Source organism: Moschus berezovskii, chromosome 7 (genome assembly GCF_049115385.1).
Source record: "Moschus berezovskii isolate FMDL1 chromosome 7, NW_MosBer_1.0, whole genome shotgun sequence".
NCBI classification, from domain to species: Eukaryota; Metazoa; Chordata; class Mammalia; order Artiodactyla; family Moschidae; genus Moschus; species Moschus berezovskii.
In genome coordinates, this window is record NC_142466.1 from 10,658,515 (window position 1) to 10,670,998 (window position 12,484).

The following is a 12,484-nucleotide window of genomic DNA, read 5'->3' on the forward strand; positions in this document are numbered from 1 at the left end:
TCTTGCATTGGTAGGCAGATTCTTTATCATTGAGCCACCTGGGAAGCCCGAGTTTTCCTGTAGAAAGTCTTGAACTCTCCAAAAATATTTTCCTTCAAGTCTCATTTCCCCTCTTTCTGTTCAGCTTTAGTTTACTCATCCGAGTTTTGTATATTGCAGGGAGAATACCAGGGCACATGTGAGTCCTTTCATCTCCTAAGCTACTCTTTAGACTTTAACAAAAAGTCTGCCTTCACATTTCTGGCGTACATGGACTGTGCTTTTGTTTAATCACACCTGTATGCATAACTCACATCAAAATGCAAATCATTGTTGCCTGAGCTCTCGGAAACCCTTGCTCAACCAAGCCAGCAGGTCACTCGCTTACCAACAATACATCCAAGAGGATGTGGACTGCACTCATTCTTTCCTTGACTTTGTGAAATGACAACACCGAAACCTAAAAAAAAATCCAAACTACAAAAAAAATCAGTTACTAAGAGTTCTAAGTTATATTCTGCCTGTTCGAAAGATCAAAGTTGTTCCATCTTCTCTGCTTTACAAAGGATACACCCAACTTTATTGGACTCAAAAGGAGGTATTTCCTCATCAACAGTGTAGGTCAGGATAAAGTCACCACAGTTCTGCAGCTTTCTAAGTTTTTTTTTGGAAAATGTTATATTTTAAAAATCTAGGTTTGAAATCTAGAGTCTCGTGCAGAGGTCAGGAAATGCTTCCTCCCCATAATCTGTGACTCCTTCTCTGATCCCCACAGCCCCCTGACCCCTGCCCAGAGTCCAGGCATCGTGGGCCAGCAGCTGTCCCCTTCAGCCCTGGGCCTGGATGACTTAATGGTCACCTGTCCATGCCTGGGCTGCCAGCACTTTAATCAAGTGATCGTTACAGGGGTCTTCTTGCTGACCCTGCTTCAGCCTCTCTACCCTGGTCAGACTCCAACCCCACCCAGGACGGAGCTCTCTTCTAAACCCAAGGGTTCACAACCATCTCTCATCCCCATGCATCCCTAGGGCTCAGTAAAGCATTGGCCACCAACGTACCACCCCAAACTATGCTGTTCTGGTGAATTAATTCTCTCCATCCCCATCGCGTGGTGCAGAGCAAGAATCTAGAGATCAGAGATGGGGGTGCCAATCCTGCTTGCCATCTACCTGTTGCATCATCTTGGACAAACCATGGAATTTCCCAGAGTCTCAGTAGCAACCAGAAACACATGCACTGCACTGCACTGCATCTGCATGGTGCAGATGAAGTGAAATGATAGTTGTGAAAGCTCCCAATTCAGTATGAAGCACTGTTGTTGCTTAGGTGTGAAGCTGTGTCCGACTCTTTGTGACCCCATGGACTGTAGCCCGCCAGGCCCTCTGTCCGTGGGGTTCCCCGGCAAGAACACTGGTGCATGCTAAGTTGTTTCAGTCATATCTGACTCTTTGCGGTCCCATGGGCTGTTGCCTGCCAGGCTCCTCCGTCCATGGGATTCTCCAGACAAGAACATGGGAGTGGATTGCCATTTGCTTCTCCAAGGGATCTTCCCAAATCAGGGATGAAACCTGTGGCTCCTGCATTGGCAGGCAGATTCTTTACCATTGAGCCACCAGGGTAGCCCAGTATGAAGTATGGGTATTCTCATTTCTTTTCCTTATATCTGAGAACGTTGCTTAATCAGAAGTGGCTTATTTACACAAATTTTCCTCATCTCTTTGTGCAAATTGAATCATTTTTGGCAACTAACCCCACTCCAGTACTCTTGCCTGGAAAATCCCATGGATGGAGGAGCGTGGTGGGCTGCAGTCCGTGGGGTCGATAAGAGTCGGACACCACTGAGCGACTTCACTTTCACTTTTCACTTTCATGCCTTGGAGAAGGAAATGGCAACCCACTCCAGTGTTCTTGCCTGGAGAATCCCAGGGATGGGGGATCCTGGTGGGCTGCCGTCTATGGGGTCGCACAGAGTCGGACACGACTGAAGTGACTTAGCAGCAGCAGCAGCAACCCTTCATCTGAAAGTTCTAACACTAGATATATTTCACAGACAATATTCACAGTCCCTCACTTCAAGTGGCAAGACTTAGTTTTAGAAATAGACTATTTAGAGCAGAGCACATACATTAAACCTGAAAGCCCTGTGGTGGTGTTTGCACCGTGGGCTCTTCAATTCCTGTGTAATGTAAGCTAGGCTTCCGAAGCGAGTGGTGCTAGTAGGTACCAGGGCATGAGAGAGAGGCCAAAGCAATTACATTTATGGGAATTCAGAAGAGGAAAATGTGCATGCAATGGGAAGATCATTTCTGTGGGCTTAATTTCTAGGAAAGGCGAGAATCATCTCTGCCAGCAGCCACTGGCGTGGAGCAATTAGTGGGGGATGATCTGTGAGAGCATAAATGGTGTGGTGACCACGAGGCAGAACCTTCCACAGCGAAGGTCCTAGAAGGATAATGAGGGCGTCATCAGTGCTTTGAATTTATAAGCTGTTTTCTAAACTTTTGTGTTAGAGTGTAGTTTATTGACAATATTGTACTAGTTTCAGGTGTACTAGCAAGGTGATTCAGATATACACACACACACATATATTCCCACTTCTCATATACATCTATATACACACTGTTTCAGATTCTTTTCATTATAGGACATTATAAGATATTGAGTAGAGTTTTCCCTGTGCTATAAAGTTGGTCCTTGTTGATTATCTCTTCAATACATAGTAATATGTACATTTTAATCCCAAACTCCTATTTTATCCCTTCCCACCATCTGCCAGTTTTAATTTCTAAAATCAAAATGAAAGGCACTAAGTCGTGTCTGACTCTTTGCAACCCATGCATTGTAGCCCACTATGCTCCTCTGTCTATGGGATATTCGAGGCAAGAATGCTGGAGTGGTTTGCCATCCCCTTCTCCAGGGGATATTCCCAACCCAGGGATCAAACCCACATTACAGGCAGATTCTTTACTGTCTGAGTCATCAAGGAAGCAATGTGTATATTTTAATCCCAAATTCCTATTTTATCTCTCCCCACCATCTGCCATTTTTAATTTCTAAATGCACCTCACAACTTTTTTTTTTTAATCCATCTCAAATGAATTGGGGCAGGGCTTATATATATTTCTATCCCCAAGTCTACTCACCCTAAAAGGTTGTTTTGTTTTAATTCTGCTTTTTCTCATTCCCATTGAAGTCCAGCTTCTTGGAAGAGAAGCTTCCATTGGTTGACCTCCCTTTTCCTCCTTTACTGATCTTGAAAGTTTCCTAGCTGCCAAGTTCAACAGCCCCTTCCAGACCTTTGCCTGCTTGACCTCACTAAGGAATTTGACCCTACTGACCCCCAGCCCTGTCCACTTCTGGAAAGCCTCTCTGGTTTTCCTCTTATTTTCCTGACTTCTCCTCCTTTGACCCCTTCCAGAAGAAACCATTCCTCGGAATTCCACCCTCCTCATCCTCTTTGCTCCTGTGATACCAGGTCCTTCTCCAACTATTACTCAGAAGGGGTTGCGTCAGAGTCCAGCCAGGAGAAAGAAATAATGCCAGTAATTTGAACAGGGAAATATTCATTTGAACAAAAGTGTTAACACTGATGACTAGAAAAAGATATGTCTATATTAATCAAACCAACAAGCTTAAGTACCTTCAATACAAGATATCAATTCAGTACTGAGTATTTCTCAGATCACATGAATCTGAAATTCATTCTATTTCTGAGAATTCATGTAAGCATGCAATTTCTGTCAAGCAAATAAACACAGCTCAGACACAAAGCAATCCTGGCAATGCCGTTTGGAGGCAGAGATACCTCATAATTATAAGGTACACATAGACATGCATATATCTTCATAGACAAAGACATTTCAGTTTTCCAGCTAGAGTTTTAAGAGGCCTTTTTTATTTTCTTCTTTCTTCTTCACTCTCAGGAATTAAAGTTACCTAGAGCACAGGTGAAGGCAGTGGCACCGCACTCCAGTACTCTTGCCCGGAAAATCCCATGGACAGAGGAGCCTGGTAGGCTGCAATCCATGGGGCCGCTAAGAGTCGGACACGACTGAGCGCCTTCACTTTCACTTTTCACTTTCATTCATTGGAGAAGGAAATGGCTACCCACTCCAATGTTCTTGCCTGGAGAATCCCAGGGACGGGGGAGCCTGGTGGACTTCCGTCTATGGGGTCGCACAGAGTCGGACACGACTGAAGCGACTTAGCAGCAGCAGCAGAGCACAGGTAGCACATTTACATCTCAAAGGCGCATGAAGAGAAACACCCATTCCTTCCAGAAAGCCACTTCCTCTAAGGGCATATACAAAAACCAGTTTCAGAATGTCAAAAGATTCTTATTTTGGCCATTTTCAGGTACTATTTTTACTTTCTAAATAGCCAGTTCAGTTTAAACAAATAACAGTAATAACAATACATATCATCCACTGTATATTAATACATCTGTTGTGGTTCAGTCGCTAAATCGTGTCCGATTCTTTGTGACCCCATGGACTGCAGCACGCCAGGGTTCCCTGTCCTTCACCGTCTCCTGGAGTTTGCTCAAACTCATGTTCATTGAGTTGGTGATACAATCCAAACATCTCTGTCACCCTCTCCTCCAGCCTTCAATCTTTCCCAGATCATTAATACATACGCTTCACTTTCAGAGAAATGGGAATCCACAGTTAAGTTAACATTTGCTCAGCACCTGTGACTGTTCTTGAAATAAAAAGCAATGGCCAGGGACTGCCGTGGTGGTCCAGTGGCAAAGACTCCTCACTCCCATTGCGGGGGCCAGGTTCAATCCCTGGTCAGGGAACTAGATCCTGCATGTTGCAAGTGAGACTTGGCACAGCAAGTTACAAAAAGCAATCAGATTTCCCAAGTGGTTCGGTGGATAAGAGTCTGCCCGCCACCACAGGAGACACAGGTGTGAGCTGTCACGCATGTGTATGTTCCTCTGTTCTTTGTCTCCTCACAACAAAGATTTGGAGTGACGGACATTAAAGCCCCGTCAGCGTGTCACAGCTCTCGGGTCTTGGATAGACCGTGTTATAGCTCTCAGGTCTCGAATGGACCGTATTATAGCTCTTAGACAAATCAGTGTTACAGCTCAGTGTTACAGCTCTATTTTATTTAGAAGCTAGCAGGCAAATCCATCTTCGAGGCGTGAGGGCACGTCGGTACAAAGACGCGAAGAGAGGAGCGGCCCAGCGTGCGGGAGAGAGAGAGAGAGAGAGAGAGCTCGCTTTGGCTTCTCTTTTTATATGCTTTTCTTTCCCCCTGGGCCTGCCCTATATAAATTGGGCCAGCCAGGAGTGTTGTTTGTTTTACCTGAGGTCCTCACTCCGGGCCTCGGACCTTCCTTTGTTCTATTTTCGCGGGCTTTTCCCTTCCTTGTCTTTTGGCCACCGCCATTTTGGACTCCTTTTCCCTATTCTACCTACCTATCTGGACAGGGAGGCCTGGCGTGCTGTGGTTCATGGGGTCGCAAAGAGTCGGACACGACTAAGCGACTGAACTGAACTGAACAGATCCCTGATCTGGGAAGATCCCACAGGCTGCTGAGCAAGTAAGCCCGCGCACCAGAACTACTCGGCCGGTCCTCCAGAGTCGGAGCCGCAAACACAGGTGCCCGCATGCCCGAGAGTCCCCGTGCTGCCACAAGAGAAGCCACTGCTGTGAGCAGCCTGGGCACCACAACTAGAGGGTAGCCCCACTTGTCTCAACTAGAGGAATCCCGAGCAGCAAATGAAGACCCAGCGCAGTCATAAATAAATGAAGATTTAAAAGAAATGTTTAACAAAAAAATTTTTTAAAGGCATGGCCAGCCCAGAGGTGCGTCCACTGCCTTACGGTCTAACTTCACTTCCCCACGGTCATGGCGGCCAGAATCTCCACGACAGCCTGACGGTGTTTAGGGGTTCTCTGTACTCTTGGCAGGGCCCAGCCGTCATGGACAGCCACCACAGAACCCCAGGACTAGCGGATGGCACCCTGGGGTCCCCCCTCACCCTGCAGCTTTCAAGATCCATGTCGGTGGATGACCACGGCAGGATTACACCAGTAATCTGCCAGCACCCATCCTAATTTCCCAACATTCTGGTGCTCGTGGGCATTTTCTCAGTCCCCTGGCTGCTCCACCAATTTGTTGGGCTACACCCAGAAGCCCAGCTTTAAGACCAAAGGGAGAGCCTGGGTCAGTGACAGAGACATCAGTGGCTCACGGAAGGGGGAGCTTACCTGTCTGAAGCAGGGTCTCGGGACAAGAGACACCGCACTGCATGCGGTGGGCCGCAGGCAGGACAGGGCGGGCGGGTGGGGGTGGGGATGGGGGCAATCACCCCTTACGGGGGCGGGGGGATTGACACCTGGTCTGCTCTGGGTTACCACGGCAACCAGCAGAGGGCCACGCCCCTCGTGGCCCCTTTGCTGAGCCATCCAGGTGGAGATTTCCGATCTCAACGTGAGAACAATCTGGGGCAGGTGTGTAGGGAGGTCAGTCATGTGAGCCCGGTAGCAGAGATTCAAAAGAAAGTAGCTGTTCAACTGGTGGGTCACTCCTAACGTGCTCTGGGCTTCATTGTGAGTAGAATGAAGCACACTTTCAAGGCTGGAATAGGACAAACCCGGTCTGAGGGTCTCATGTTAAATATACTGACTACAGTTGATGACACCAAATTGTATATCTGACACTAGCTAAGCAAGAAGAGGCTTCCCATGTGGCTCAGTGGTAAAGAGCCAACCTGCCAGTGCAGGAGACATGGGTTCAATCCCTGCATCAGGAAGTTTCCCTGCAGAAGGAAATGGCAACCCACTCCAGTATTCCTGCCTGGAGAATCCCATGGACAGAGGAACCTGGTGGGCTACAGTCCATAGGGTCACAAAGAGTCAGATACAACTGAGCAACTCAACAAGAAGAAGAAGCAAGAACTGAAATGTTCTCATCAGGAAAAAAATAAGTATGTGAGGAAAATCATTTCATGAAGTATACATATATTAACTCACCACAATGTATATGGTAAATATCTAATTTTATATGTCAATTATACCTCAACAAAAGCTGAATTTAAAAAAAAAAAAAGAGGTTCATGAGATCTCAGAAGAGAATCCTTTCCCCACTTTTCTAGTAAAATTGAAAAAGTTTCAAGACCCTGAAATAAAATTGGTCCTGTCTGGTATTGGCAGCAGAGGTGCCTGCAAAATTCTCTCTGTGCTACTGCATGCTGTGGGGACCAAGAAAGATCACAGCTTTCTGAGAATGAAAAAAATAAATGATCACAGACAGGACTGTGGGATTTAAAGAAATGCTGTCAATCACTGAGGAATGAGCATCAGGAAGCAACAGCTTTTGGAGCCCGTCAGTCAAGCTATAGACACCTCTGCAGTTGACCCCACCCGGGGATGACCCCAGGGATCATCTGCCCTAGACCCACCCAGCCCAGTGAGGATGCCCTGCCAGAAGAAGGCTCAGGGACCACTGGTCCTGGCGTGTCAGGACTTTGGGGATGACAAAGGACTAGGTGTGCTTTCAGAGGAGGGGACAGACTTCTCCGGGGGAGTTGAATTCAAATGTAGTTTTCTGAATTTTTAAAACAGATATAATTGACCTATAACCTAGTCAGTGTATTGAAAAGCAGAGACATCACTTTGCCGACAAAGATCTGTCTAGTCAAGGCTATGGTTTTTCCAGTGGTCATGTATGGATGTGAGACTTGGACTATAAAGAGAGCTGAGCGCCGAAGAATTGATGCTTTTGAACTGTGGTGCTGGAGAAGACTCTTGAGAGTCCCTTGGACTGCAAGGAGATCAAAGGAAATCAATCCTTAGGAAATCATCCTAAAGGAAATCAATCCTTAATATTCATTAGAAGGAATGATGCTGAAGCTGAAGCTGTTGCAAAGACATGCTGGGAAAGATCAAGGGCAGGAGGAGAAGGGAGCAACAGAGGACAAGACGGCCGGATAGCATCACTGACTCAATGGACATGAGTTTGAGCAAACTCTGGGAGACAGCATTTGCCTGTCACACAAGGAAGCCTGGTGTGTGCAGTCCTTGGGGTCGCAAAGACTTAGACATGGCTGAGCAACTGAACAACAACATAATCTATTTACTTCCGGTGTCCACATAATGATTTGATATTTGTACCTATTACAAAACAATCACCACAATAAGTCCAGTTACCATCTGTCACCATGGAATTACTAATTTTCTTGCAATGCAAGCATTCAGGACCCACCATGTCAGTAGATACAACACAGAGTGGGTAACTGTCGTGGCCATGGTCGCATTCCCCAAACTTCTTCATTTTATAACTGGAAGACTGTACCTTTTCACCATCCTCACCATTTCATCCACAAACCCTTTTTCATTTTCCACTATACAATGTCTAGCATAGTGCCTGGGACATCCAGGTACTTACTTAATGTTTGTTGAATGAATCATGAACCCACTACTTCTCACTTAAAAACCCCAAGTCTATGGAAGGGCTATAGCAAACCCCACTCCTGTGTTCGTTGAGCTGGTCTCTCTTTGACCACTAACTGAATTATCTGTTCCCCATTTGCCAGCCATCTCGATGTTTATTCCCTGAGCCCCTTCTCCGGAACCTCTTTCATAAAACCTCCCGTGTCGGGAAGGGAAAGCGCAGGTTCCATTCGAGCCGGCATTCTCCTGCCCACCTAAGACAGCCTTCTCTCTCCGCCAGACCTCCTAATCCTCGCCCCCAGGAGATCATCTCTGCAGTCCTGTCTCACCTCCAGAGTCCCTTTGGCCCCATTTTTCTCCTGTTTCTTCCCTGTTCCTAGTCAAGCACCGCCTCACTTTCTAATCCTGCTCCAAGTCCCCTGAGGTGATTTTGGTCCTGCTGAGTCTCCACGCTGGATGTTGGAAGGACAGAGCAGGAAAATGCCCTTTTCTGTCCCAGATGAGTCAGTGACCCTGTCCTAGATGTGTGTTCGTGTGCGCTTGTGTGAACTGCTTTTCCTTTAGCTGCAGATACACGAGCCATGGTGGAAAAGTTGAAATCATCTGTGTTCTTTTCTTGTCTACTTTCCTTTATTCAAAAGTGTAAGCAAGCATTAGGGTCTGTTCTGTTGCGATTTTACTCACCAGCTCATTGTGGGAGCCGTGTTTGTGAGCCGATGATGGGTGTGAATTGAAGAGGTGGGCGTGGGCAGGGTGGCAGGACGGGCTGGAGGGCAGGTGCCCACCGTGTCCTGTGCTGGACTCTGGGTGGCTCTTCCCCAGCACAGCGAGGGGCTGTAATTTACACAGATGTGGACAATTATGCCTTTGGAACTTGAAATTTGGTTTCCAAAGCCATTTATCTCAGTGTCTACACAGATGCCATTTGGGTGAGAGTTTACAATGTGTGAGAGCTCAGAAAATGGTTCCCTGTACCCCTGCCGGAGCCCGTTCACATTCACAGTGCTTAGAACTGGCACTCTGACAACTGTGGGCAGGACTGGCAGATCCGTGGCCCGGCCTCCTCTTCCAGGAGCAGAGCCCGTGCAGCTGGTCCCTCCGCAGCCACGTGGCCATAAACCAACAGCAGCTGCTGTTCCCTCCACCTGGACTCAGGAGTGGGAGCAGGAGTGCCCTGAAGGGGCCTTCGCCATCAGTTGACACTGGGCTTCCCAAATGGCTCAGTGGGTAAAGGGTCCACCTGACAGTGCAGGAGACGCAGGTTGGGAAGAGCCCCTGCAGGAGGGCATGGAACCCACTCCAGTATTCCTGCCTAGAGAATCCCATGGACAGAGGAGCCTGGTGGGCTACAGTCCATGGGGTCACAAAGAGTCGGACATGCCTGAGCAGACAGCAGAGCTCTAAGGATAGAGTCTGAGTTCAGTGGCCAAGAATAAAGAGAGAGCTCTTCCCAGAGTTCTGTCTGGCTACCCCCGGCGGAGCAGCTTTAAGAAACCGAAACCCTGGTCCCAACTGAGATCAGACAGGCGTTGACCCCAGAGAGGGATGCAAGCTCAGACTTCCACCCCTCGGGCTGCTTCTCTTTCACCCAATAAACTCAATCATACACCTGGGAAATGATCCCCAAAAATGCCTCTTTCAAGCTTGGCTCCCCGAATTCCACAATGAAATTCCTCCCTGGTGCTTGATTGAAGAGGTGGAGAAAAGGTGAAGGAATTAGGAGTGACTGGGGCAGTCGCTGACATGGCCAAGTTCATGTCTTGCCCATCCGGATCTCCCAGGAGACTAAGAGGAAGTGGGTGGGACTTCCCTGGTGGTCCAGTGCTTAAGACCCTATGCTTCTACTGCAAGGGGCTTGGATTCAATCAGTGGCCAGGGAACTCAGATCCCACATGTTGTGTGTGGGTGCATGTGTGCTAAGTCACTTCAGTCATTTCCAACTCTTTTCAACCCTATGGACTACAGCCTACCAGACTCCTATGTCCAAGGGAATCTTCAGGCAAGAATACTGGAGTGGGTTGCCATGCCCAGAGGATCTTCCTGACCCAGGGATTGAACCAAGGTCTCCTGCATTGCAGGTGGATTCTTTACTGTCTGAGCCACCAGGGAAGCCCAAGAACACTGGAGTGGGTAGCCTATCCCTTCTCCAGCAGATCTTCCCAACCCAGGAAATTGAACCTTGGTCTCCTGCATTGCAGGCAGGTTCTCTACCAGCTGAGCTACCAGGGAAGTCCATTTGGTTCTTTATTGCAATATTTGCCAAGAATGATTAAGTCATTTTTTTTCTCATGCTATAACTTTTCAAAGTCCCTCTACATGATGTAGAGCAGTGGTCCCCAAACTTTTTGGCACCAGTTTCGTGGAAGACAGTGTTTACACAGGCCGGTGGGGAGGTGGTTTGGGGATGACTCAAGCACAGTACATTTATTGTGTACTTTATTTCTATTCTCACTAAGTCAGCTCCACCTCAGATCGTCAGCATCAGACCCTGGAGGTTGGGGGCCCCGAGGTGGAGACCCTTCATCCAGTCAAGGAGCGCGCCAACAGTTACCGTCTTCCCCGTTTTCCTAATCCTCTCTTGTTGCTGCTGTTCAGTCACTAAGTTGTGTCCGACTCTGTGACCCCATGGAGCGCAGCGCTCCAAGCTTCCCCGTCCTTCGCTATCTCCCAGAGTTTGCTCAAACTCATATCCATTGAGTCGGTGATGCCATCCAACCATCTCATCCTCTGTCGTCCCCTTCTCCTCCTGCCTTCAATCTTTCCCAGCATCAGGATCTTTTCCAATGAGTGGGTTCTTCACATCAGGTGACCAAAGAACTGGAGCTTCAGCATCAGTCCTTCCATGAATATTCAGGACTGATTTCCTTTAGGATTGACTAGTTAGATCTCCTTGCTACCTAAAGGACCCTCAAGAGTCTTCTCCAGCACCACAGTTCAAAAGCATCAATTTTTTGGTGCTCAGCCTTTTTTAGTCCAACTCTCACATCCGTTCGGGCCTATTGGATGGCACTTTTTAGTTTACCATCCAGGAGAAATGCTAAAAGCAGGACAACAGGTCCACCCCAGGCCACCAGGGGGCGTCAGGTGACCCCTCTACACAGTGGCCTCTTCCTCACACCCTCTACCTACGATGCGTGCCTCATACTGGAGCACTCTCCTAGCTAACCTACCTAACATGGCAATAGGAGACAATGCTTCGAAGCAGGAAGACGACCAGTTATGAGTTGAAGAACCACCTGAAAGGAAAAATCTCCCATCTTACAGAAGTCATGAGCTCTGTGTCTGTGTTTCTAGACTGCAGTTTCACCCAGAGTCTCACTGTGGTTTTGCAGACCAATCTTCTCATGTTCTTTGACATGTAGACTGGCCCATGTGGTATTTAATTCTCCAGTTTCCCTCCATATGAATTTAAGGCACCATCCGATCATTGTGGGATTAAATTAAAAAAAAAAAAAAAACCTGCTGAATCTCTACCAGGATTGTCAGAAGCCCAGGGTACAATAAAAAAAACAGCTCCATCCTCATGCTTCCTTCTCTCCACAGCTTCGAAATGTGGCAGCAAACCTCTGTGTGGACAGCAAACACGGAGCCACGGGGACTGAGATAAGGCTGGATGTGTGTGTCAAGGACGGTTCTGAGAGGACCTGGTCTCATGAGCAGGTGCGTCCTGGGACTGGGGGCGGGGGCTGTACAGGCAGGGGACAGTGTGGGAACAGATCTCTAGAGGGACCTGGGAGGTCACCACCTAGCTCTGCGATCAAGGGAACCTCTTCTTGGCTTCCACTTCCTCTCAGGGCAGTCATGGTCATCCATTGAGATCAGGTATTAAAATGTGCTTTATAGAAAGGATGCTGGCATTTCATGGTGGTGCAGCAGTTAAGACTCCATGCTCATTCTCCCACCGCTGCCAGTACAGGTTCAATCCCCGGTCGAGGAACTAAGATCCCGCATGCCACATGGTGTCAAAAAAAAAAAAAAGAGTAGACTGGGGTGGGCTGCCATTTCCTCCTCCAGGGCATCTTCCTGACCCAAGGGTCACGCCTGCATCTCCTGCACGGGCAGGCAGATTCCTTACCGCTGAGCCACCAGGCAAGCA

General features: G+C 47.9%; 1 protein-coding gene across 1 annotated transcript in view; it reads left to right on the forward strand.

Annotated features, from left to right (window-relative positions):
• The window catches only part of GALNTL6 (polypeptide N-acetylgalactosaminyltransferase like 6), a 1,544,427-nt gene that overhangs the window by 1,505,540 nt on the left and 26,403 nt on the right, over positions 1-12,484 (forward strand). The window contains exon 10 of the mRNA XM_055428017.1: positions 11,932-12,048. Within this exon, the coding sequence (XP_055283992.1) occupies positions 11,932-12,048 (117 nt within the window). The remainder of the gene's footprint in view (positions 1-11,931; positions 12,049-12,484) is intronic.